The sequence below is a fragment of the Eutrigla gurnardus genome, assembly GCF_963514095.1.
Source record: "Eutrigla gurnardus genome assembly, chromosome: 19".
Classification (NCBI taxonomy): Eukaryota; Metazoa; Chordata; class Actinopteri; order Perciformes; family Triglidae; genus Eutrigla; species Eutrigla gurnardus.
Window position 1 is genome coordinate 6,764,699 of NC_139930.1, and position 27,025 is coordinate 6,791,723.

At 41.1% G+C, this 27,025-nt stretch overlaps 1 protein-coding gene across 2 annotated transcripts in view; it reads right to left on the reverse strand.

The window, feature by feature from the left end:
- LOC311029740 (protein unc-13 homolog B-like) overlaps window positions 1-25,844 on the reverse strand; it is a 67,708-nt gene extending 41,864 nt beyond the window's left edge. Inside the window, exons 1-9 of one of the 2 annotated variants that reach the window (XM_084035032.1) lie at window positions 25,611-25,844; window positions 18,537-18,566; window positions 11,456-11,555; window positions 9,121-9,238; window positions 8,826-8,949; window positions 5,551-5,624; window positions 5,252-5,309; window positions 4,839-4,868; window positions 3,041-3,254 (exon numbers count right to left, since the gene is read on the reverse strand). In XM_084035032.1, the coding sequence (XP_083891158.1) occupies window positions 3,041-3,254; window positions 4,839-4,868; window positions 5,252-5,309; window positions 5,551-5,624; window positions 8,826-8,949; window positions 9,121-9,238; window positions 11,456-11,555; window positions 18,537-18,566; window positions 25,611-25,632 (770 nt within the window). In that variant the 5' untranslated portion in view covers window positions 25,633-25,844. The remainder of the gene's footprint in view (window positions 1-3,040; window positions 3,255-4,838; window positions 4,869-5,251; window positions 5,310-5,550; window positions 5,625-8,825; window positions 8,950-9,120; window positions 9,239-11,455; window positions 11,556-18,536; window positions 18,567-25,610) is intronic. The other variant, XM_084035033.1, reaches the window with a different exon arrangement.
- Window positions 25,845-27,025: the final 1,181 nt, after the last annotated feature.

Genomic DNA, 27,025 nt, shown 5'->3' on the forward strand with positions numbered 1-27,025 from the left:
TTAATTTTACTGCTCCATGATGGGTCCTCCATTGGTTTCTGTAGTCGGGGATCCTCTGTGGATCTAAACACTGGATAAACTGCCACAGGTGGAGCTCCATGAGGTGGACTGGGGAAAGCAGGTATGATCAATGAACCCAACGACTTCTTGAATGGGCTAAAAAATCCAGTGTTTCTTGATTGTGTTTGGTCAGTCGGCTTTGTTGGAATAGGCACATTTTCTTGTTTGTAATTAATCGGATTTTGTCTGGCATGTATATTTTCATCCTGTTTCTGTTCCAAATGTTTCTCTTGCGAGGAAATTCTTAATTTTTCTGATTTCCTATCTCCCTCGGCTATCATTGATTGTTTAACTTGACCAGCGCCTTTCTCATCCCATTGTGTATGGCCTTGCAAATATGTTGACTCTGGTGCCTGTTCAGCTGAGGTTCCATCATCCCCTGCTGAAAAAAGCTTTAAGGGATTCAATTTCCCCAAGACTGAATTTCCTGGAGCACTTTGAGGTCTGGTTACAAACTTGGGTATATGTTCAATTGTACTTTTTTGAGTCTGATTCCTTGTGGGAGCTTTTGTTTCTTGATTATGGATTTGTGTCTTGGCATCATGTGGTGGCTGAGAAGGCAAACAATTTAATGATTTTTCATGGCAACTTTCTACTGGAGATACAATAGCCACGGGAGCTGAGCTATTTGATTTAGGAATAAAGGACAGCAGTTTTGTTAGTCCAGATTGGTTGGAGGGTTGTGTAGATGGTGCTTGTGGAGACGGGACAGGCTGTTTGGGGCCTCCTCCAACTCTGTCGGTTAGAGAACTAAACAATGAGCTCATGGCACTTTTCACTCCTGACACGCCCTGATCAGAAGGGGTGCGTGATTGGGTTTCTTCTCTAGGATCCTTGGATGAACTATTTTGGTCTTCGCTAAAAGAATCGGTTCTATAGCTACCCAGAGATGATAATCTGGATTTGCTTGATTTAGGAAGGGAACCATACTTGCTTATTTCCTCCTCTTTTTCGGCAAGGTATTCAGAAACTGTTTCAACTAGACACTGGAGCTCATCCATGGGATCTACATATTCATCACTTGGTTCCTCTACAGGAGAGAGCATTGCCTCTGGAGCCCATCCTCCAAGTTTAGCTTTTCCACACTTCTTTTCTTGGGGACCCTGAGCGTTTTCTATGTGATAGGAAAAGGAATATCTGTCTTTGTAATGTCTTGTGTCATCTTGGTGAAAATCTTCTGCTACAAAGTCAGTGTCATCAACATCTTCCTCTGCTCCTATGGAGTACTGCATATCCTCAGAGTTCTCTAAATCAAAGTCGAACCGTGCCCTCATTCTAGCATCTTGTTCTTTTTTGTATGCCACATAATTCTCCAAAGTGTTGTCCAGCTCATTTTTTGCCCACATCCTTGTCTTGTAAAGAAGCCCATTCTGGTATGGCCTAAGGCATGGTGTCATACGGTCCTCCTCTCTCTGCATCTCAACTACCTGCCGCATAAACAGCTCCCCTCTCTTCTCACGGAGCAGTGCAAGGTCAGAAGGAAAAGCCTCTTCTGTCATTTTGTCTGCCTGTTTACTGAGCAACCCTCCTGTGTCCCTTATCTTTTTCTTTCGCCGCCGATCAATAGTGTCATAGCCATCAGGGTAGGTGGGAGGGAGAAAACCACTGTGTTGAGAATTTAGACGGATAGAGGTGTGTGATGGCTTTCCCATACGAAGGATAACGCTGTCTTCCTGATCATCCAAGAAGTCACTCAGCTTAGGCTTGCCATGCCCTTTGTATTTGTTTTCCCAATCCTCAACCCCCATGCCAGAATCTACAGGTATAATTTTGACCCTTCCTTTCTGGTTTAATGATCTAATTTCGTTTAAATAAAGGATTTTAAAAAGGTGTGGGAAAGGATACAGGGACAGAAAAGGAAGAAGCAAATAAACAAAGAAGAAAAAATAATTCAAACACATGTTAAGCATAATGATAAATGAAGCAGAAGGATAAATTAAATCTAAAACGAGAACATCATGCAAATGTGAAGAGACAATTCAGCTTTGTTATCAATGTTGCAACATTCAGCTACACTGAAAAAAGAGCAAAAACTGCCTGAAAAAAACTTTTCACATGGGCAAAATAATAAATTAAACCGTATGTGTATGTAAGTGTGTGAGTGTTTATGTTTCCTCATGTTTGCATGTGCCTCTTTGGATGTAGATCTTTGTAAATCCCTACAGCAACTGTCAAGCTTATCAGCAGTTCAACACTCAGCCTGCTGCAGTGTCCACGAGAAATGCATGCTACAGTAAATCACCACCATATGGCGTATACTGAACATGTTTTTAATCTCCAGACAAATGTGCGTGTGTATCACTGACCCACTCCCTCCATATGTGACAGAGGGATTTCCTTAGTGACATGGCTAAACCAAGTTTGGAGCCTTTCAAACTATCAGTAACTTCAACCAGCACAACAGACCCTCAAGATAAAAAGAAACACAAACAATGAGCTTTCTCTGGTTGTAATCCCAATTTGTTTCTCTGATGTAGAATTATCCGGATCAACTTCCTATCAGTCCACACAGGCAGATTTGCAGCAGTCTCCCTGCTACACATGTATTCTATGACAATGCACGATGCACAAAAGTAGATTCCATGGACTGAGACTATTCTCCTATTGACCATAATTGACCTGAAAACAGCAGTGTATTCTAACAACAACAATGTTTTATTATTTATATAGGAATAATATCACGGAAATTATTTTCCTGTAGTTTCCTCTTTATTTATATTGAAAATATTTTACATTAATATAATATAAATTATATTTTGTGTAACAGTCAGGGCATGTTAAACAAATGGTATAATATGCCTTGTGATTTGCAACACAGTGGACAAGATATGCTTGAAATCCAACCATGTGATTATTAATCGTGTCACTGGTTGCAATCCTGCATTGGTTGTCTCCTTTTGGCGTGTCAATATTGCCCACGTCTGTGTGACTGTGAGAAAGTGTGAGTTTAATCTTGTGTGATTGAGAGTTATGTGTCTACCTGGTTCCTCTTTGGTCCCTGTAGTCCAGGTCAAAACTGTGGACAGAGTCTGTACAGGAGTCTGGGTGCTGCTGCTGCCGAGGCCCCATGGGATACTGGTGCATGGAGGAGTTGGGCTGAGCCGTCGTGTGGTAACGCGGAGGCAGACTGTTACTGGTCTCACTGCGGTAGTCGCTGTCCCGGTCGTCTACAGCACTGTCCTGGTCATCCAGAGCTGCAACAGTTCGACAGGGGTGCACTGAATAAATTAGTCTTCCCTGAAACATTAGTAACAATGTTTCATGTGACAACAAGCATTTAAATAATCGTTGCTAATCTTTAACCCATGTTAAAGCTGATGATGCATCCTAGTTGAAATGTTGGCGATATAACTAAATTGATAGGAGCTGAAGATGTAAACAAACTGCAGTCAGGTTTTGCCAAGTTAATGGGGAGGTTGAAAAGGCAAAGGTGGCTCACTTTTACAGCCCCTTATACCTGGAAGCTTTCCTGCTTAATGGAAGCCAGTCAAGGTGAGCTGACAAAACGTTTCAGGTTTCTAGCTTCGGTATGGTGATGTATGTCCGGGTGAAACAGGACTGGCAGGCGGGACATAACGTTGGGAGGAATTTGAAACTGATTGGTACTACCTGATGTAAACGCGCATCATACTTAGTTTGAAAATAAGAAAAAACAATATTGGATTTTGATTTTGGGAAGAAATACTTTTTTTTTTTGTGGTGTACAATATGACCAGGGATGTGATCTAAAATGGTTTCAGCTCAACTTTGATCTGTGTTATTCTGCAAGATGCAGTATTCACAGAGAAAACATTAAATTATGTGTAAATTAGTCATTTGTGTTTTTCAACAAGAAAGAAAGGGACACAATGTGTAGAGAATAAATACATGCAGTTGCTACCTTCTTGCACAAACATAAGAATAACTTTATATCATCTTTATATGGCAAAAATAATTGTGATTAGCATTCAGTTACTGTCTTGGGGAGAAGAGTGTATATAAACTGCTAAACAATACTTTTAGAAAAACGGGTAATTTTGATGGTGATTAAATTGTACAACACTTATACTACACTTGTGTTTATGAGAAGAGCACCTACACAAACCAGCGTTTGAAAGTGACCCTGCAAAGACTCACAAACTTCTATCAGGAGCCAGTTTGCGGTGTGCTGGAGGGGACAGCTGAGCTATCTTCTCAAAGCGATAAAGTGGGAGAGTGAAGGACAAACTGATTCTGTTGATAGGACAATGAAATGTCAAGGTGATATATAGTTTGCCGTCCATCAGTTTGAGTGACGCAAACGGAGCTTACACCCTTTAAGATTTGACAAGGGCTCCCGTTGTGAAGCAGACTTTCAGAAATATTCCTACTGGTATCGCTAAGCATAAATATGTATAACCGCCGTATTCTCACTGAATTCAAACAAAGCCTTTCTAAAAAAAACATGCATGGAGCACAATTTCAGGGAAACAGGGAAAACAAACATCACTGTTTTGATGAGTTGTCCTTTTTTTCTAGGATGTGTGTTAAAGCAATAATAAAGGATAACGTATACATGGGTAATGAGAATTATAAGACATCAGCTCACAGCATAAAGAGGAAAACAGCAGAAGCAGGACAGAAAATAAAAGGGCCAAAGGGGATCAAGGAAGTCATTGAGGGAAAGTATTAGAATGACATTATGAAAATAAAATGCTTGGAAACCTTATAGATTACATGTTATCGGGGAATATGGGGACATGCAGAGGGCACTGAGGATTGGCCAGGGGGAGAATTTCATCAAAGTGTGTTTTACATACTCAGTGGGTCAGCCCATCCGAAATAGTTGCCTGGTGAAAGTGCAGACGTTACAAAGTGAGAGGTACAGTCAGAGGAGGTAGGGGTTTGTGAAAACAAAAGAAATGTTCCCTGAAGTGCAACAGTGGGAGGATGAGGGAACTCCATCAGTGGTTCCCAGGAGTGGAAAACATACTGTCACAACAGTGATAATACTTAACATGTGTCTGGGCTCTCGGTTATCTGAGAAATATGAGTGAATTTGAAATGTGTAGTCTTCATTTTCAACTCTGATTAAGAGTATTCGACTGTGACAACATTAGGCAGCACCAAGGGTCGAGGAAGTGAGAGGAAATTATATCAAAGCCTGAGAGCTAGAAGGGTGGAGGTTTGGCTCCATCTAGAGGCCAAGATGAGTATGGGCAGGCACACTCACAGCACTGGGAGGCCGCGAATGGCAGTGGGTGACTCTGAACTTCATCCTGAAGAGGGTACTACAGAGGAGACAGGGAGAAAAATAGCAGGCATCAAGTGTGTTTTTCATGTCCTCATATTGCTATTATTACCAGAGTAAGTCACGAGCAACGCTCAATCAACATAACAGAAATAATAAATGTAGCAGCTCTGCGTCAGAGGCAGCCAATAGGAACAAGCACGTCCTTTAACAAAAGATACGCCGGTGCACTGTCACGCCTTCAGACAAATACAAGTAGGAAAGCATGAAGTGCACTTCACCTCATCATGAATCCCCATGGTATTGATGCGGTCCAGCTTGCCTGTCCAGTACTGTGCCTCATCATCTGGGATGTCTAGGAGAGAAATGTGCATTCAACAAACAAACAAACATGTGAACCTGTGTTCGTCCCGCTCCCTCTGATGTCATGCATCATATTCCAGGATGCCTTCATAATAGATTGATGCCCGTTTACATTTACCTTGAGCCTCTTAGGAATGAGGGAATTAAAATAGCAAGTTTCTGTAACAATGGCCACAAACTGTCAAGGGAGAAGGACTGACAACATTAGATGAGTCTTGAAGGTAGTAAACCAAACAAATGTAAACAGGTATTACAAGTTACAGTGTTTAACAAATAACAAAGAAGAAGAAAAGAAAATCTAAAATGCCAGAATGTCAGATTTGGAGGCCCTTCTGATATTCCTTCAGGGCTCCCATGTGGTAGTTTGTTTCTGATACATTTCAAAACATGGCCTGTCACTGTAACAGTATCGCTACGAACAATAAGATTGTTTTTTTTTTATTATTATTTTTTCTTGCTGTCGGTGTTTTTAATCTCCTCGCGATCATCTCTCGACATAGAATGTACAGAACCAAGTGGTGGAGGAATTGGCTGAGATTGTGTGCAGCCTGTAAACTATATATATATATATATATATATATATATATATATATATATATATATATATATGTTGTACACTTTTTGACTGAAAATGAATGAAAAAAGGAAGTGCGTATTGGCTCACAGCTGACATATCTACGTGCAGCACGGGAGTGTTTTTTTCCTAACGTGTTCCAACTTAACTCAACATTTCCAACCAAATCTGAGTCGATTACTGTTACTTTCTTTGCCTCAGCCTCCATATAAAAGCCAACAGATCCACTCGATGAACAAACGCTCAAAAAACTCTAAAGGCGGGTCCACACCGCACCGACTGCCCGACTCGCGTCGGTAAATGAAGTCGTGCTACTTAATATGGCCGACTCGAATGGCGGATTACACATTTGAATCGGCTGAAATGAACGCCGACGTGGGCCGATTCGAGCGACCACACCAAGGAGACTCATGTCACGGACGCCGCCTCTCTCAAAGACGCCGATTTTCGGTCCGGTGTGGACCCGCCTTAAACCCAATAAACTCAATCCTTGTCCCCACTGTGGTATCATTCAGAGATAGCATCGATTCAGTTTTCAAAAAGACACGGGCCTGTGTCTCATCGTCTAAAGTCAAATGGAATCACACCTCCTCCTTGAAGCCATCTTTTGTTAAATCCATGGACATTGCTTCAATACAACAAGAGCTTTACCAGATTGTATTGCTCTATTGAGATGCACCAAAAAGTGCCTTTTCTGTGAGAGCAGCAACGCTCTGGAAATAAGGAACGGCACATCATATAGCATTTTCAAAATGACACTTCATCTACTCACATACACTCATAAATGATCAGTCCTGTTAATAGTCCTGTCCAGTTTGTAATAATGTAAATATATAAATAATAAGCCTTAAATACTTTTATCAGTGGCTCAATCACCATTTAACAGTCATTTATATAAATTAAAATAGAGATTAAACTGGTTTCTCCAAGACATGTTTAAAGAACGATACAGTCAGACATCAAACACACCCACGCAGTTTCTTATCGCTCTTATTTTCAACATTAACATGTAGAAAATCTGGTGTACATTTTTTTACGTGTGAAAATTAGCTGTTGAAGTGCTTTCACATTTTTTCCAACATTTTTTACAAGAAGTATCAGCCAGTTGCTCTCAGCATTCCCACTTTAAGGGGGATTTGCGCTGCTCTGTAGACAGATGCACATTAAAGGACACACACACACACACACACACACACACACACACACACACACACACACACACACACACACACACACACAAAGGCCAGGGCTTCAAAGACACACCGACCCACCGCTTTAATGAACGGCTCTGGTGGCACAGAGCGTCACGATGGCCTCCTGCAACCTTCAAAGACCTCCTCTTAAAACGGAAAAAAGACAACTCAGTGGACAGACACCCTGCTTTAACTTTGATGCTGTAGGTTGGTTTGTGAGAGCAGGAGGTGCACAGGGAATATTTCACCCTCTGATCTTGCACTGAATTGTCCCCTGGGAAACATTAAATCAAATTAAATTCATTTGCATGGGTTAATTTTGTTTTAGCATGTTAAATGAGGCATTTGAAGGGACCAGCATAGCCTGAACTGAAAGTGTGTCCCTTGTCAAAGTGTGGCCGCCCGCCAAATTCCAGTTTGTCCCACCACAGTTTCATAATGAACATTTTCTTATACAGTTCGGGTGGGTTGGCTCGTTGCATGACATTTTCGAATCGTCCCATGCCTAGTATCTATACGTATGTGAGTTGTTTTGACTTGATAAATGCCACGCTAGAGTATCGATCCTTCACGTTGCAGCGAGCTCCTCAAACGGACCAATCAGAATATGCATGGCTACATCTAAATGAGAATGTTAGTGGAATATTAATTTTACATTAGCCATTTTAACAGCTTAGTAGGAATATTTTCTGTGTTGGAATAAGGGCAAAAAAAGTTTGGTGCATGTAAATGTAGTCAGTGGCATTACCCCCCTCTTGTTAATGGCCACAATGGAGCAACCTGGCAAAGACCAAATTATATTACTGAACCTAAGTTAATAAAGGAAGATCTGCCATTGATGAATCAGTGGCCTCAATTTGAACAGGACAGAAACTCTTAATTCCCAGTGGACCCAGATAGAGGAACTTAAATACTGAGAGGAATATCGAGCTTCTAGCCATGAGTTGTTCAACACGTCTTCTTGTTATGATTTAATTTGATTCAGGAAAAACGTGACCTCATACTGGTGCACGTTGTTGGTATGGCTCTCATGTTTTCTGCTCGAGTTGAGATGATGGCAGGTATGCTTGCGTAAGACTACAGGACACCGGCTAACAACATGTCATCAATTTGCCAGACAACGCCCCGGGCTGGACGGCTTTCCCTGTGTAGCCTCATACAGCTGCTGCTGACATTTCAGCAGGAAACACATGTGGCCTTTGTGCAACACAGTGGATCAGGGTTTGATTTGCCCTCAAGAAACCAGAATCACTAATCTACTCTCTACATCATGCCCCCGCTGACATCAGGGCAGGTACCAGAGGTGACGGTGAAGGGGACATTTCTAACATAAGCACCTGAACTTTTCAAAAGTGAGGCCTCATTCTGGACGTTTAAAACGCAGCTTAAATACAAAACAGTTGAAAGAAGGTACCTGGCAACTCACCAAAAGGCAGCTCGAAGCGAGTGTCCAGCAGGACTCGATGAGGTGTTGGGTTCTTGGTGCCGTATATCTCATCCGCCTTCATCAGGACTTCTGCATCCAGAACGATCCAGTCACCCGAGCCCTCCTGCAATTAAGATGCATATGTTATGATACCTTGTAACAAATGGCAAATGGAGTCAGAGAAGTTTCCCTACTGAGAAGTCAGTAGGGAAATGGAAAAAACACCCTTTTCAGTGTGTAATGAAATCAATCCTACTGCATGTTTTGTGAATGGTGTATAGGTGCAGAATCTAACCTCCTCTGATTGTTGGATACTCTTCAGAGGAATCCAAGCGGTCCCCACCATGGTGTCCCAGATGAGGCCTTTGTTCCACACCTCAACAATGAGGCCGAGGTCCAGCCGGTTGATCTCACTGAAGAAAAAGGCGATATTCAGGTATCAAGTAATGCCAAGCTTCCACTAAAAAAGATAAACGCTGTGGGAAATGTCAGCGGGACAATAACTGTGTAGTTTGAGGCTTTGTTATCAGAATTTTAAAAGGCGAGAAAACTTCCAATATGTCACACACAAGAAGCAGAAATGTCTCCATAATTACTGCCAGGCTCTACCACAGGCTGATAACAAAGGCGGCCTCTTTTTTTGTTCTGTAATAGCTGTCATAATCCATTCAAGCCGTGTTTTGTCATTCAACGCGCCATTCAAAAGGGTTCAAAAACAGCTTGATGACAGCAATGAAATAGCATATCAATTTTGAAAGGAGCCGCGTAACAAGGTCATTTGCATATTCTCATCCGTGGCAGTTCACAACTATCGAAGAGCCCAACAAAAGGAAGATGAGAGAAAAGATAATCAAAGAGAGCAGCCAATTGAGAGAAGTGCAAGGGTGGGGGGTATCCAGGATGTCCAGGTGCAGAGACAGTCGGCTCTCCAAATCATGTGCTTATTCAAAATGCCTCAGAATAAACTACAAACGTGTACATAGCAGGGTGCAGATCTCAGCCAGGTGTGTCTGCAACCACCATTGTGTGACTGTATGAACACAACCTACAATCAACGCCTCTCTAAGCCCTGATGGGCTGTAAGGGGCCCCTGGCCGGTTCAGCTGCAGGAGATAACAAATAGGCTTCTTAGTACAACGATTCATATTTAAGTGTTAAGTCTATAGTCTAAAAGTTCAGATTATTTTCTAATCAAACAAATCCATAACTCTTAGACTCTGCAATAGTGTTTAATACATGTCTATCATCTTGTTATTTCACATAACTAACAAAGTGTTTCCAGGGGACACTGGCATTAGAAGGAAACACCATCCAACATTTGAGCATAAGCTTCCACCAAGACCTATATGTAAAGGATATGTTATCCAAAAGAAATAACAAGTCAGTTTTTGACATTTTACAAATAAAAAAGTTGTAATGACTGATGGTTAAACTGCAAACTGTTAACTGCATGGTGTATCTTTCCAATAGGAGATAAACAGAACAACAATAGAATAGTACTCTGTTCATTTTATTAATGTAAATTACATCTTCTGGCAATTTGAGTAACATCTTTCAAGCAGAAGAATGCTGCATTCACATGGAATCAGATGGCAGACAACTTATGATGATATCAACGCATGATGATATGTTCCTAGGGTGATGGAATAAAATATATTAAGTAACAACTCCTCGTCTAGTAATGCATGTAGCTATGAATGCAGCATTCTCTATATATTCTACTGCTAACTTAAAATGTGAGCTAGGTAATATCATGTTGTAAATTCTGACAATATAAGTGACAATATTTGACTTAATTTCACCGTCACGTCTCGTTGACTAAAATGATATCTGGTTTTCCGTCTACCTAATTTCATGTGAATGCAGCATTAGCAAGTTAGCTCCTTGAGGTTCGCCATTTGGAAATGTGGAATTCCTTTGATAATATTTGAGGTTTAATACGTGTATTCTGTCGTAACAGGTGGTGCTGAGCCTGATCTTGTGGAAACGCCGATGAACGATTAGGTTTCATGTTGAAAAACACCTCGCTGACACATCATTAATGGACAGTAGAAGGATGAAGGTCTGGAAAAACAAACACTGTTGCAATGAGGGAGTTCACAAAAGACAAACAATGACACACATGCAACAACGTGCTGGCTCCCTCGTCACCATAGATACCTTTGACAGGGAAAGTAAAATGAGGAAATTAAACCAATGAATTACAAGGAGGAAATGAACAGCAGCTGTTTTACATGATATTTGCACAGCGTGGAAAAACAAGACACCTTTTACCGTAGCTCGAAGAACTAGAACAATAAATGAGCAAACATGTGGTTCATATTGGGTGGAAGAGCTCCTGGACAATATCCTTTTTTTTTTAGATTTGTTTGGTAATTTAACTTTATTTAAAAAGAGATTTGCTATAACTCGGTGTGGATATACTGTCGGCACAGAAGGATGCATGTACATAGGTAGATAAAGCTTCAATGGGCACTACATCTAAAACTCTCAGAGCAGAGAGATGCCTCATGGGAAAGAATGAAGATACAAAGATCTAGCATTTCTGTTTACAATGAACATTGATCATAGTTGGTAATCAAAGAGATAAATATTGAAAGAGTTGAATTCATCTTGAAGTGTGAACTTACAACATGAAATCCTGTTCCCAGCAGGGCTGCTCCCCCCGCACCGTGATGGTCGTGCTTTTGACATTCTGCACCTTCAGCGTCACGTAGGTGTTGAACTTGTCTGAAACGGAGGGGAAGGGAGATTCTAGTTTAAATCACAGTGAGCTGATAACAATATACAGTTGACATATGGAGGGGCTGCTTTATGACTATTAGAAAATAAATAAGAGTGGATGAGCAGAAGATACAGATTATTAGTACGGTGTTAACATATCTGCAGCAATGCTGGCTTTGTGTGGTAGGAAAAAAACATCAGGAGTTCTAGGGAGAGTGAAAGCAGATAAGTCAACCCCCCACTATGCCAAGCGAGGCCAGGCCAGGCCGGACCAGACCAGGACAGAGGCCAACTGACCCCGTTAATCTCCAAAGAGAGCCAACCCCATGCAGCGGATATAACTACATGAGCCTGTTCGATCTCCAGCACTGTGAATTACAGCTTCTCTTTATACTGCTCTTAATAATTGCCCTCTAAATCTACAGTTTGTAAGGTCTGCTGATGATAACATGGAGACGAAGTCACTCCTGACCTGTAACTGCTGCAGAAAAGGTCTCTGTCAGCCATGATACCATCAAGAGTAAAAGTGAAATTCAATTAGGTCAAAGGCGAAGGCAGCCTTTAGGAATAAAGTAGTAAATGATCGCTGCTTCAAACTGACTCTGTCAGACAACTTCCACACCCAGTGATCTCCATCAGCGTGGCCTTGGCCAGCAGTGCTGGTCAGCAGAGCCACCACAATCATCTGTGCCAGCTGTCAACGCTGGGCGGGGTGAGGGCTGAGGGGGATTAGACGGCCGCTGACCTAACCACCACTTTTCATCCCAGCAGTAGGACGAGAGAGGGCCAACACGTGCAGGCTGATGTGCTCAGTTTCACTCCAGCCCTGCATGACTGGTGGTCCTCCCTGCAACCCCCCCATCCTAGCAGCATAAATCACACCTCCTACCTGGGCTCCAGAGCAGCTGATAATACATACTGGAATCTCTTCACATTTTGTTAAAAAAAAAAAACATTTGTATTGCATCACAGATAAGACACATTTTTATACGAACATAATTTGTAGTGAAAAGCAATAAAAATAATCTGAAATAAGATGATCAGAAATTACAAGATCTCCCTGCATAAATAGACAATTTCTGAAAGATGTATTTTTGCAAACTGTAATTGGCTCTATTTTCACTTGTATACAATGATCGCGGGCTAGCTTTTTGAAGTCAATGGTGACGATATTTACGATAATATACGAAATTCACCACTATGAAGTTATTGTGACTATTGTAACTTATCAATTGTACATCGTTTGTAAAGTTCAATTGTGCAACTGTATATGGATGAAATAAACAAATGAGGATGTCTGTTTTTGGCTGTCAAATCCAGATACTTCATCACAGCACAGCACTACTCACTGATTTGTAACATTCCTCACAATGGCCTCATCGTGCTGCCACCTAAATAAAGTAGCCTCTATTAGAAATTAGCTAGAATTTCAATCAAACTTAAACAGAATCACAAGAACATCAAACAAAAGAAAGCTGCAGCCTCTCAAATTATCCAAAATGACCAGAAAGTTGAATATATGTCTAAAACATTACATAATTTAACAATAATTAATAGACTTAATGATGGCATTTATTAAAAGGTTATATATTGGAAATAAACTGCTAATTAAGGGCCTGTGGTGGCTCGGGGCGGGGGTTGAGTGAGACACTGAGCCCCAAATTACTCCCCAGATGCATGACAACAGCCCACTGGTCTGATTACATTTATATGACAATTTCATTATTATGAATGTTTTTTTTATCGTTTTCAATGACAGTATTGCAGAGATGTTTACGTCCAAAATATCACAGTACATAAAATCACTTGGCCTGCAGCAAATTATTACTTCTATTAGCAATTAAGATGACAATTATTTTCTCTGCCAATCGTTGGCTTTGAAACGTCAAGAGAAAAGTGAAAGATTCCCCTAAATCAGACCAGCAATCCAAAACCCACACATATTAATTTGACTATCACAAAGAAAAGCAGCATATCACAAAATAAAGCTGGAACTAAAGGTTTTTGCTTTGCCATCAAAACAGTTGATGAGAAATTTTCTATAGACTAATAACACACACACACACACACACACACACACACACACACACACACACACACACACACACACACACACACACACACACACACACACACACACACACACACACACACACACACACACACACACACACACACACACTGTTGCTGTTGGTCTGTGGGAAATAAAAGCCAGGCATCAGCTGTTCCTCGACTGATCACCTGACCACACTGAACAAAGACTTTCCTGGTTACCGCAGCAACATATTGAAACATTTACTCTGCACATAGCCTTTAACACAGCAGACAGATAAGTAAAGGCAACTCGACACAATGAGACAATGAACAGTTGACACAGGTGGGTTCTTACGACACTCCACTGACACACAATTTATACACACAACAAAGCCCCCAGTGACCCCTCTGACGTGGCGCCGCCCGAAAGCATTGTCCGATGTCCATTCTACAAGCAGCGTGAGTGAAAGGAGACAGGCCTAATTAGTGTCTCGGGAGGACATTCGGACAAAACACAGGCTTTATTACAAAGGAGCCCGGGGGATGCTCAAGCCATTCCCTAATTAGATAGTCCATGCCTTGTGCCACATTTGGGCCGGCTCCCATGATTAGAAGAGATGAGATAAGGGAAGAGGATGTATGGATTAGATAAGAGCCACTTAGTGGCTGTTGGGCCCTTTACAGCAGGTGCTTCTACAATGTGGCTGATACAATCTGCACTGCTGAGAAGAAAGCAGCAATAACTGCCTGGAAAAACACTAAGTCTATGACTGAACATACTGGATTAGTCAGGCATAACCAAGTCTTTTTGGGGGGAAATAATCCCTCAAATATCCCTTTATACATATGTGACAGAAATTGTGTTCCTTTAAAATAATATTCATACTGGTGCTGACTGATGAGTCGGGCTGTCATCTCCTAGTCTGACACGTGATGAGTAAGAAGGAATAATTTTATTTGGGGCCCTTTTTCTTGTTGTACAGCACTTTGATGGAAAGCGCTTCATAAATCAATGTATTATTATTATTATTATTATTATTATTAAACACGTCCCTGATGCTCCAAATACAAACACACAGCCAAGTCATCCAAAAGCAGATCAGGGAGGCGGCGGTGGAAGGTTACTCCAGGTGCCGACTGCTATGCTTATACTGTAAGTAAGTGCAATTCAAAAAATTGCAAGTATAAAACCAAGAATTGTCAATCCAGGCATTCAACAAGCATAAACATAATGTTAACATGCAGAGAAGCGGTATTTGAATCAGCTCTGTCTGCCATCTCTCCTCCTGCAACCTACAACCTACAATTGGCTAAACCCCCATCTCGGCACTAGAAACATGTTTTAAATCAAACTAAAGTCATTGTATAAGACATTTCATACAATATTGCCAAAAACAAAATTAAATCAACAAGATGTCTGCTTGCAGTGGCTGGGTGGCAGTGATCTACTCTGCAGTGTGTACCGTTAACTGTCAGTCGAACACCGTTCAAAACACTAAAAGTGGTGCACCAATCGGACTTGTTCAGTCCTGATACAGATACCTGGGCTTTGGAATTAATAAGCTGAATGCCTCACTGTGTGGAAGTGACTGGGATAATTCTTTAATGACTAAGGCAACAACAGACTAGACTTAAACATGGCTTTCCTAACTATGTAAAACTACATATAGCGAATAAATACATAGATATAATTGTTATTAAGTCAAATATATACCATATCATTGTAGAGTCACTGATACCCCATGATCAGGCTGATTTATGTTATCGACATCGGTATGACTGAATCTCCCTCTGGGTGCAGACTTGCAACCGAGGGACAGCGATGACCTCAGGTGTGCTATCACTAGTGAGTAAGCAGTCAGTCAATAACGGCATAAAACAGGTAGTGTCACCCCGACCACAAGAGGTCCTTGAGCATGCAGCCATAACTAGCCACCCAAAATATTATGCAGTTTGCTGGAGCAGAATGCGAGATCAGCCATGGACAGACACACACACTCACTCACACACACGCAAACGGTGGCATGAGCCTCCTGGGAGAGATAATAATGACTGATCCTGACTGAGGTCTGTGCTCTTCAGTCTTTCTAAACTTCACTCAGGAATAGGATTTATTTCATCGACATTTTAAATTTGTTTCCTGTGAGATATTAATAATTTGATATCGTACCTTTGCTGTCGTGAAACACTGCTGCTGCCATATCACAACATTTAGCCTAGTTGTATTTAAAATATTAAATTCTAATATGCTTCTAAATTTAAAGACCAGGCTGACATTGTAAATGTAAAGCTAATTTGCACAAGCAAGTCATATCGTCATCATAATGTTGATCAATGTTATCGTGCAGGCCTAATTCACACATACTGATACATCCATGATAATGCGATGGAGACTGATAATATCGGCCCTGCCAATATCCTGGTCAGGGTGCACTGCACACACACAATACACTCACAGGCTGTAGCAAAGCTATCTGAGGCTCACAAACAAACACAGTGACATAGTGAAAGCACACCAGTCAGTGAGGCCACATTGAGAGATGATGTGGGCTACCACCCACTCACCCCTGAGCCCTCAAGTCAAGCGTCTTCATCCATCATTGATCGACGAGGAGTTTTTTTCAATAAATTAGTCAAAGAAACGCAGGCAGTCGGAAGGCTGACATTTCAAATTCAGACCACTCATCTATATTGCATGTAACAGGAGACATAAACCTATTAGAGGACTTTCTGCCATCAGTGGGACCTCCTCATGAGAAGTTTGTCCATCTCCAGTACAGACGAGTTTTACTGGACATAATGTGAACAGCACGGTTCCACACTCTTTATCAATCCCCAGTTTCCTGTGGTAAGCAGTGGAAAGTCAGGCAGCTAGCCAGCGGCCCATCCAAGGGCAACTTCAGTTCTACATTTCACAGTATTCAGAAACAACATATAGTGAAGTAAAGCCTGAAAGTGATCCAGCTGAAGATGTGTTGAAAGCACGTAAACGTAAACTCTCTCAACTCTAAAGGGCTCTCCCAACAAATCACACGTCTCCATATATCATTTTCGGTAATATTCCTTGGACCTGAATAAACAGACACAGGGCCAGTCTTGAACCCAGGCTATTCCGTGTTCTGCAGATTAAATGCAGATCCATGCAGCAGAGTATGCAGCTTCTAACAAGACTGTGTAATCTGTCTCCTCCAGACTTGATGTGGCCGCACCATCAAGACAAACATGCTTTGTGCAATGATGGAACAGAAATCAGGTGATTACTTTTACATTATCATGATATAATCACATTCAGACTTAATTTCAGTATAATCATCAAACCTTTTCACTGTGCCAGACATTGCCTTTATAAATTCTCTACAGAGGTATGTTTAAGCTGCTGTTGCCTTGGTGACATTGGGCTGTTAATACAAATATTTATGGTAAAAGTTTGCAGATAAAATAATCAAATTGATGTTGTGAACTGAGTTACACCCCCAAAAAATGTATTTTGTCAGTATTTAATAACAATTTGTTTGGAATTATTAATTTGGAAAACAGACGTTAGGGAAAATAATGAATAGCATACACAAGTTTTTTTTTTTAACTTAAGCATACACACTGTATCTAAATTAGGGGTGGGAATCGAGAACCGGTTCCTACTCGGAACCGGCTCCAACTAACCAATTCCATTTGAATCCTACGCCTCCAACGTTATCGATGCTTCTTAACTTTTTTAATAAAAAAATGTAAAAATTCAAGGTGCGTCTTTTATTTATTATTAATTTATGGGCTAAAATCCCCTATTATAGTGTATATAAGTATTTATTGAACTACTCAGGAATCGGTAAGAGAATTGATAAGGAATTGGATCGATAGGCAGCATCGACAATGGCATTGATATTGATGAAAACGTATCAATTCCCACCCCTAATCTAAATAAGCTTGTTCTGTCGTGATAAATTCTGCAAACACCTACAATACTTGCGGACTCTAATTTCATCATAAGCTGGCAACACCAGTACATTATGTAAGCTTACAGTGCTCATGTCACTCCATTGTAGGATAATGTAGCAGATGTATTTGCATTGATTTACAGTATGAACAGAACTTTTGTTGTTCTAAATATCCCACCAGACTGTTTGACAAATCCTTCTTTGCCCTGACTGACTGATGTTTACATTTCAACCGAGAGAGATGACGGGCTTAACTGACTTTCCCTGATGTTTGCTCTGGGACAGGTGTCACATGTGGTGTGGCCCAGAGGAGGGAGGGGCGGGCAGAGACAGGCAGAGAAGACAGTGAAGGCCCACATAGGCTGACAATGTTAAACCAAGCTGCTCGTGACACAATGACGGCACCGCTAAACAAATCATTAGGAAGGAGGAGGGATTAAGAAAAATAGCTAAGTAACTATCCTGAAGGAACATGGGGTCAGTCCGGGCCCGAGAGGGAAATAAAATGTCAAAGACAGAGCTGAGGCCGCGGCGACTTTCTGTTCATACCACTCCCGGCTCTCGCAAGAAAGGTCACAGGGCTTAAAGGAAGGTGTGAGGCTGAACACTAGAGGGATTTGCTTAGGTGGAGAGCGTGAGGATTTGGATTTAACAGCCAACGATCTAAGCTCACCTGTGCTCGGCCTGTCGTAGAAGGAGAGTGGATTACATAATGCAAAATCAACCCTAGCTCTGGGCGACTCATGAACCTATGAGAAAACGAGTGCATGTGACATATTGACCCCCCAACCCCAAGGTGAACTGTGCGTATACCTTGGAACTAAAGAAGTGTTTCGCTGGGTAAACTCTACATAGTTGTAGATTATGTTGCTGAGAAAATGTCTTAAAACAAACTTAAAACTCCCACAAGATCATCAGAAAATATTCCCATCAGTTAATATTTAAAATGTGAAACACATGGATGATGACAGACAAATCCAGTAAATGTTCATAAAAGGTTTTTTGAATAGGAAGTACTTACCCGGAGATCCATGGAGCTTGGCTTTTTTCACTGTAACACAAAACAAAAGCAATGATTAGGAAAACAGGGTTTGAGTGGAATCCACTGCAACGTGATGTCATCCTTCCACGTGCACATGACGGTGAGCACAATGGTGAACCAGTGGGGGGAAAACAAGCCCGAAACGTAAAAGTATCCGGGCATGACTCACGAAAAGTGGACAGGATCTCATGTTATTGAAGCCTGACAAATTCATTCATATGCGGACCAACGGCGAGTCTGAATCCCACCAACGCAGAGACCTGCCTCCCGATACCGTCGTCTGCGTAAGCAGGAACACTCGTCACCTGCAGCTTGATCAAAAATGGATGAGCCATTTGTTTTGGTGTGGCAGCTTTGCGTCAATATGTTATTAAAAAACAAAAAGGTCCAGTGTTTTGTATCGCCTTGACCTGATTGTGTGGCTTTATGATCGTCACTCATGATACGAACATGTAAATTGCCTCATTGCCATTTCCCCACTGCATTATTTTAACCTTTAAAAGTCCGTATTAACTTTCACCGAGGAAGTAATATTAACTTATTCTCCTGATACACAATCTTTTCATATACAGACGCAACCTTTCCTGAAATAAAATACTAAAGATTGACATCCACATTTTATCAGAGCTGACAAATATGTTTTATTTGATTGCAACCTTAATATAATCAAGAAGCATAAGCCTAGACAGCTGTATCACAGAACACAACAGCTGGTAAACAAACACACAAAAAACAATGGCAAAAGTGGGTCAGGGCAGATGGGTATTAGGATAACAAAAATGTTTAAAAAGTTCAATGTCTGGCACTAGCATCCATTTTCTAAAACCTGGAAAATATTTAAGGGGGGGGCAGCATGTGGTGCATTTTGATTTATTTTTAGATCATCTTTAGCCTCTTGACGTATACAATAACTTTTATGGGATTGTGAAGCGCTTTGGAGGGGATTAATTGTGATTGCTGCAGCAGGGTTATGTGTTCAGGCATACGAACTACTAAAGCTTTGGAGCTCGCGATGGCAGATGTGCAGGACGGGATGACGGAGGCACAAATGAAGCTTTCATATTTTCATACAACATCCCCCGTCTTCACATTAAACCGACCATACGGGACAGGATCTAGTCGTTTTCCTGAAAACATCACTCTTGTTATGCAATAAACCACAATACACAGGAGTGATTCCCCAACACTTTCAGCCACAAACATCCACAAAAGTCTGTCTTTTCCTCTCCCAGCGTTTTAGGATAACAGTCGGGGGGAAAGTGAACGTTATCACGTTTCCTGTCTTGTGCACACACCGTGAAGCGGAAAGGGAGCAGTGGAGATGTGGAGAGAAACCTGCAGTGTGAGGTTTTTTTTGGCTTTCCACTCAGGCTTTTCAGCCAACTCTTTGTCACTGGGTCAAATGAGCTGGCACAGTGGCCTTATGTCCTAAATTGCATGATGTTATTCAGGGCTGTGCTGCACAGAGCAGAGGGCAATAAACCAGGGGGCCATTATGGTGGAAACTGATGCTTATCGCTTTCTGTCCTGGGCCCACCGTGGCTTTAGACGCCATTCAGCTCACCATTTGGCAGGGTGAATGCTCAACCGCTGTATCATACCTACTGCTTTTCCTTTCCTCCGTTCTTTTCCCATGACGCTAACTTGACTCCCTGACGAAAAACCCCTCACTTCGTGTTTAGGTCTGCCATGACTATGGTATTACAGTAGAAAACAGAGAGTCCCTTGTAGTATGGGCACACTTCCAGGAAAAGCAGAGCCAGATATAACCAAAGGTGTATGCAAACTGTCATGGACACGTATCATATTGTGGTAACACAACAAATAGGAGTGCCCATCTTGCCAGTCATAATCCGGACTCGTTTAGCTTAATAATCACATGATACAAATGTGCTACACAATGTGCAATAAAAAAGGTTTGTATTCAATACTAGGGTTGTCAAATTACTCACATAATAATTGATACTCAAATTTAGTATCTGATTAGATACTAATTTGCAAAAGTATCAATACCAACAGTGCCGTCTTCGCATCCTATTATTTAAAAAATATTTAAAATATTTTTCATATATATATACACACACACAGTATACCCTAGAGTCATGTTTCTTTGCTTTGTTTTCTGCACGTCAGATAACTTGTGAAAGTGTTGTTGTTTGTTGTTTGCATTCTTCTAATCTTTATCTTAAAAATTCTGCCTCATATTTTGCAATATAAAATATCATATAGAGTATCAAGTATTTTCCTGGGTATTGGTATAGAGTCTGAAATTTGAGTATTATTAAAACCCTACTCAATACCACAAAAGACCAAATTTATTTTATGTGTTTCAAATAGTCATCATACATGATTGTGAATGTTCCAAATAAAGGACATTGACGGTGGAAGTTCAGGCAGCAAGCAGGACAAGTAGGAACAGGAAGTGGCACCAGGATCTACTCCTGTCGCAGGCAGCGGCATGCTTTGTGGGGCCAGTGTAGGAGGGAGGGAGAGGGAGGGAGGGAGAGAGAGGGAGGGAGAGAGAGGGAGGGAGAGAGAGGGAGGGAGAGAGAGAGAGAGAGAGAGAGAGAGAGAGAGAGAGAGAGAGAGAGAGAGAGCAACAGATGGCCAGGGGATTACTCCCACAATCTCTAAGCGCTCTCTCTGCCTCGTTCTCCCATAATTCCACGACTCTGCGTCTCGCTACACTCTCATACTCTGTGCTTCTGTCATTTCTAGTCCTCTTCTAGTTCGGCCTCTGTTTCTCATCCTTTATTAAATACATGTTCCCGTTATATCTCCTAAACTACTCAGTCAATAGCAGAGCATAAGTAAGCAGGCTCGGAGTAAACTGTGTCACTGCTTTGAGATCACTTGATTGGTCCTAATCCGCGGCTTGACTGACTTGACTGACTGGAGTCTGTGCCAGGAACCAAGAACTGCTACATCACTGCTCTCAGTTGAAGAGCAAAACTAATTTGACCGTATGTCAACAGAAGAATCAGCAGACAAAAGGTGTAATGATGCATGAAACAAGCTCAACATCCTGTGTGTGGACTCTGTTCAGTCAGCAGTAAAACACCAGGAATAAATTAGGAAGCAAGGAGCTGGTTTACCAGCACCAAGTGAGACCAGATTCAAGACTTTGTTTGGCAAACATTAATGTAATGTAACTAGAAATCTGCTGCTACCATTTCTTCCTTCCCGATACCGATGTCTGAACTTGCGTATTGGCTGATACAAAGAATCTGTATTCATTCAAGTTTCTCGCCAAAAATAACATTTTAAAGATAACATTTGATGTATGATTAAGTTATAATTTTTCTCCCCCAATAATCCGTTAAAGTTGGTTGATAGCTCCGTTATAGCAAAGCAGGATTGTGCTTGCTAACAGCTGACCCTAACTAGTTGTTAAAAAAGTAGCATTATCAGGCATCCTAACACTTGAATGGGTTAAAAGCAGAGGTTCAATTCCACTGTGCGCTGTCCTGTACAATGTGTGACAGAAAAGTTGATTAACATACTACATACTTCTGATACTGGTATAGGGACAACTATAAATGTAACCCGAATGTATGTACAATATAGAAAATCTCATGCTTAAAATCCCCACTTTCTAACAACTTCCAGCACAGTTTGGTCATTTCCTCATATTCCCAAAACAACCTCCAGACCAATTATAGCAGACGGCCATCTTCTGTTAGCTAGCTTAATGCATGCACGACACGTTGCATGATGGACAACAGGGGAAACATTGTCATCTATTCAATCCAAAACCACTTCTCTCAAAAGAATATTGAGTCTTTAAGTCTCAAAGTTGCCATCCAAAAGCTGTATACAACCTTTTATCCTGTAACAATACCAGCTAGTGTCAAATATTCTCTCTTAAGTGGTCACGTGTGCCAATCCTGTCCAGCTCCAGTACTGCAGCATCATGAGGTCCATGTGAGCCATGCGTCCAGTCAGCCCTGCTCTGATCCACAGCAGGAGTCTCCCCCACATGTCTACTTGTAAGGGCTACCATTTATCTGTTGTGTAAAGTCATCGCCATGGAGATGAGGCATCTCAACTCCCAATAAATAAGCAACATTGTCAAGCTGTGCCATCAGGGGATGAGTCACAACGTCGGCTAATCGCACTACCCCTGTCCAAGCAGCCTTTTCTCTGTTATCTATGGGCTGCATAGCTCCTACCAGCCCACGCTTGCCATAACAGTAATCAATGCATGGACAGTGTGCAAGCTTGAGGACCCATGAAGTGCAATATCTCTTTATTATCAGAGCCAAGGGGCTGAACTTTCTGAAGTCACTGGGACCAAGCTAACTTCCCTCTCCGTGACCTTTTCCCTGTGAGGAGCCTCTCTCTTTCCCAGCTTGGTGTATTGATGCCAGAATCTCTTCTAAAGGCTCATTGTTTTCAGGTCGCACAGAAAAATACTTAGATGTTTCTTTTTTTAGGAGTCCCCACACGGACAAACGTTGTTTCATAATGTCAGTCTTAATGTAACTTTAAAAAGGTTCATATAAATACACGTCCTGCAGCCTTTTATAGTTTTATGTTTTAGTTTTTATGAAATATAATATTAGCTGTACTGATGTTGTTATGGTGTTGAAGTTGTTGTGTTACAGAGGAACCTATCAAATGAGCATGTTAACCAGCTAGCCCTGGCCCGTTTTGTCGTGTAATGGCCGAAGCTCTTGGCATGCATCCATCCCAACCAAACGCAAGAAACCGCCTCCCGTGGCAAAGAAAATAATCAATTTTAAAAGAAGTAAAACAAGAGTAAACATTGGAGTTTGTGTTCTTGCTACGCTGGTCTCGCTATAGCTGAGCTCAGCAAGCTATAATGGAAACTGTAGGCCGACGCCACTCGTGAAGATTATAAGTTGCAGTGAAAACACTGCCCAGGCATTAAAGAAATTGAAAATAATGACAGGTTGTTTGCTTTATGGTAAACATGCATTAGTGGTGATATTTGAGGGACATTTGAAGATAATTAGGTGAGAGTCATGATTGATTTTTAAAATAAATCGCATGCATGCCAAGCACAGAAAGCATAACTACTTATAGCCACAATTTGGGGCTTTCAACCACTAAATGACATCAATTAGACATAATAGGATGAGACAGGAGATTTACTGTAAAGCCTCAGTCTGCCAAAAAAAAGACGATTTTCAGTAATGTTCGGGATATCTTTGGGAGTGTGCCATCTATTCCTGACACAATACTGACTAGTGTCCGTCTGGTGGCTATCACCTGCAGGGAGAAATCATACCAGCAAGAATGATAATAAAAAAGCATGAGAACAGTCAGACGACAGGATGTTAAAGGCATTATTATTTCAATGTTCTGCTATGTCTTATGTCATTTCTAAAAAAATTAATGCCATCAATCTGACAGGAAGCCAGCAGGGAAACAGATGTCATCAAATGTTGTTTTGTCCACATAAGACATATTCTGTTTATTGTCACAGAGGATCAGAAAAAACAGAAAATATTCACATTTAAGAAGCTGGAATCAGACAATGTTGACTTTTTGACAACTAATTGGTTATTGGTTAACCATTGCAGCCCTAAATATCACTTCCTCAAAAGAAAATCTCTATTTGATTAGCATCTTGGGAACAGTGACGTTAAAACTCCCAAGATGATTTTTAACACTCTGCAAGATAGTGTAATTAAAAAAAAAAACATTTTAAGATAAATAAAGATAACATTATCCTTACTTACAGAAAAGGAAAAAACTGAAAAAAGATGAAGAAAAAAGTTCTCACTTTATTAAAGCCCTCTTTTTAAACAATGAAAATAAAACTTTATCTGAAAAAGCTGATATTCTATGTAGTTTGACAGTGGCTCCATCATTACAGATGTGCATAAACGCGTTGTTAAGACGCCTGCGGCTGTTTTCAGCATGCGATATGATATTCAGTCTTTTTTTCCCCCTTTTTTTAATTCTCTCATCCAGACAGCACTGGACCAAGCTGCTGGGCATTGATCTTGTTGGCGCAGAACAGGATATTGCATAATGTGCTTTGCTGCAGTAAAGGATGCTGGGGCAGGCAAGGATTGTCCGAAATATTTTTTGGTGTTAACCCACCCTAGTTTGATTTGCTTTAGCCTTGTTTTTATCTAGAAATGTGTCCGCGTAAGGAAGACTTCAACCTCGTATTGCAAGCAGCTTCACACAAAAAGGCAATTGTTGTAATAATCATTTAGATGCGTTAAACAAGCCCTTTCTTTCTAATGGGATAGCAGAATGGTACGTCATTCAGTCATCTACTGAACTCAACTGAGTGGACCTGGTATGGGTACTGGTATCAGTTTGATTAGGATTTAACATTGCTGAGCATGTGATTTAAAGGGACAGTTACACTATTAATGGTGGTTGAAAGAAAATAGTTCCAACACAAAACTGCTCACAATCAAAGTAACCGTGTCTGGACTATTGGAAAGATTGTGTTTTCAAATATATTTTTTAGGCACTTTCAGCACCACAGTGCCATAGTCCCATTATATTGTGCAGAAGTTAGACACCTCTAAGGCTGATAGCTCCAAAACAAGGCAACTCACACTAAAACAAGCACTGCAGGTAAGAGGGGTGACCTGTCCCTTTAAGTGTAGGCTAATGAAGTCAAAATCAAATAGCCCTTCATATTCACTCTCTATATATCAGTTTGTTTGACTCGGGATCTATAACTTCCATCAGTTTGTTGTTGTTATTATATCTCAGTCATTGTCAGGTCAGCGGTGGTTGTGTTACAACAGCTGGTATGGCAGACTATGAAAGGCTCCAGTAAAATAGAGCGAAAACATCGTATTAAGTTAGCTAAACGGCGATGTGTTGTTTTTCATTATTCTTCTGAAGAGTCGAGGTTTGTAAAAACGTAAAATCACGACAGGACAATGTAGGCTACTAGCCACTTGTCTAGTCCCCGAGGGGGGATGCATGTTGTCACCAAACCTGCTCTGTCAGATTTCATTGAGATTATCTGTCTGAACTCAATAAACAGAACGTAAAACACTTTCATGTCGTTTCAAACCGTGTAAATAAATATAAAACAAAAGTGAGACTCACCTCTGACACACAGTAACGACATGGCAGAGCGCTTTCCAGCGACAGTTTCACACAGTTTGTAGAGCCGGCTCTCAGGGGAGATTTACTCCGTCCGCTGTCATGGGAACCGTCCAATTACTTTGTGAAATCGCTGGTAAAAGTCCAAGTCGAGGTTTACAGGTAGTTTTCTGATGCCGGACTCGGGCGGAGAGCGGCAGCCCCCCACCGCGACCACGCCATGGTTAAAACTCTCATCACAGGTTCACAGACTGACGCACAACCTGAGGGCACAGACCGAGGCAGGCGAAAGGCGGGGTCGGGGCACCTGTTACTGGCGTCCGGGCTGTCCAATCAGAACACAGCACCGCGCTGAGGGCGGCACCCTTTAGAAAAAAAAGGAAATCTGACCAATCGCTGAGAGGGACAGGTTAGAGGAATATCCAGGTGACGTCAGCAGATTGTGTGCAGACCAAACACCTGCAACTTTCTGCATTTGTTTTAAGATAGCTATTATTTGTCTTGCTGCACTTTACCTTTGGCTTCATGAATCAATTATATTTATTTATAATATTATTTTCAAGTTTATTTTTAAGTGAATATGATTGGTGATTATTTTTATTTTATTTTATTGCCTTCTATTATTTTATCTGCAACACACACTCGATGACTCATTACTGCCACAATAAGATTTTATTAGTCATTTTATGGTTCTTTTTTATTGTCTCATGCATTCTTCCCACATATTTTGTTTTATTGCCGTATTTTATCTGTAGCTAAGTTAAGCTATGGTTGTTGCATACTATGTTTGTTTTTGCTCTGTCAAGTCAGGTCAGGTTTATCAACCCATTATCACAAAGCAGCCCACTCAATAATTACCAAGTACATTAAAAAAATGACATATAGCCATATAAAAGACGCACACCCTATTGGCCTAACAGTCCACTGTCTCCTTGGTCCTTGCCACACTATTTGACATCCGTCCCAGTGGGGATTTTTCTGTGCACCTATTGAACAAACCAAGGCTAACACTCTATGCGGCTCATTCTAATCTGTCTTCTGAACAATCATGACATAAAGCAGGGGGATCCCATAACAATATGGTATGTTATATGACGTATGTATGTCTAATCTACTACCCTGTACAACTGTTTGCAGTGCTGAGACAAAACCACCAGCACCACCCTGTGTATTTAGTGAGCCATTACATTGGGTCCTGAAGCATTTATTGAAGTGGATTAGAGTGGATATAAAACGTGCATATTTAAAAGTTGTATAGGCGCAGAAGAGACAAATGATTCAAGTATGTTGTTTGTTGTCTTTCCATAGATAATAATGTTTTTTTCTTCTCCTTTTTCGTCCCTTATGATTTATGGTCATCTTTTTTTTTAAGATAACTTGATTGTTTTTCACTTACAATAACTTTCACACACAAAAAG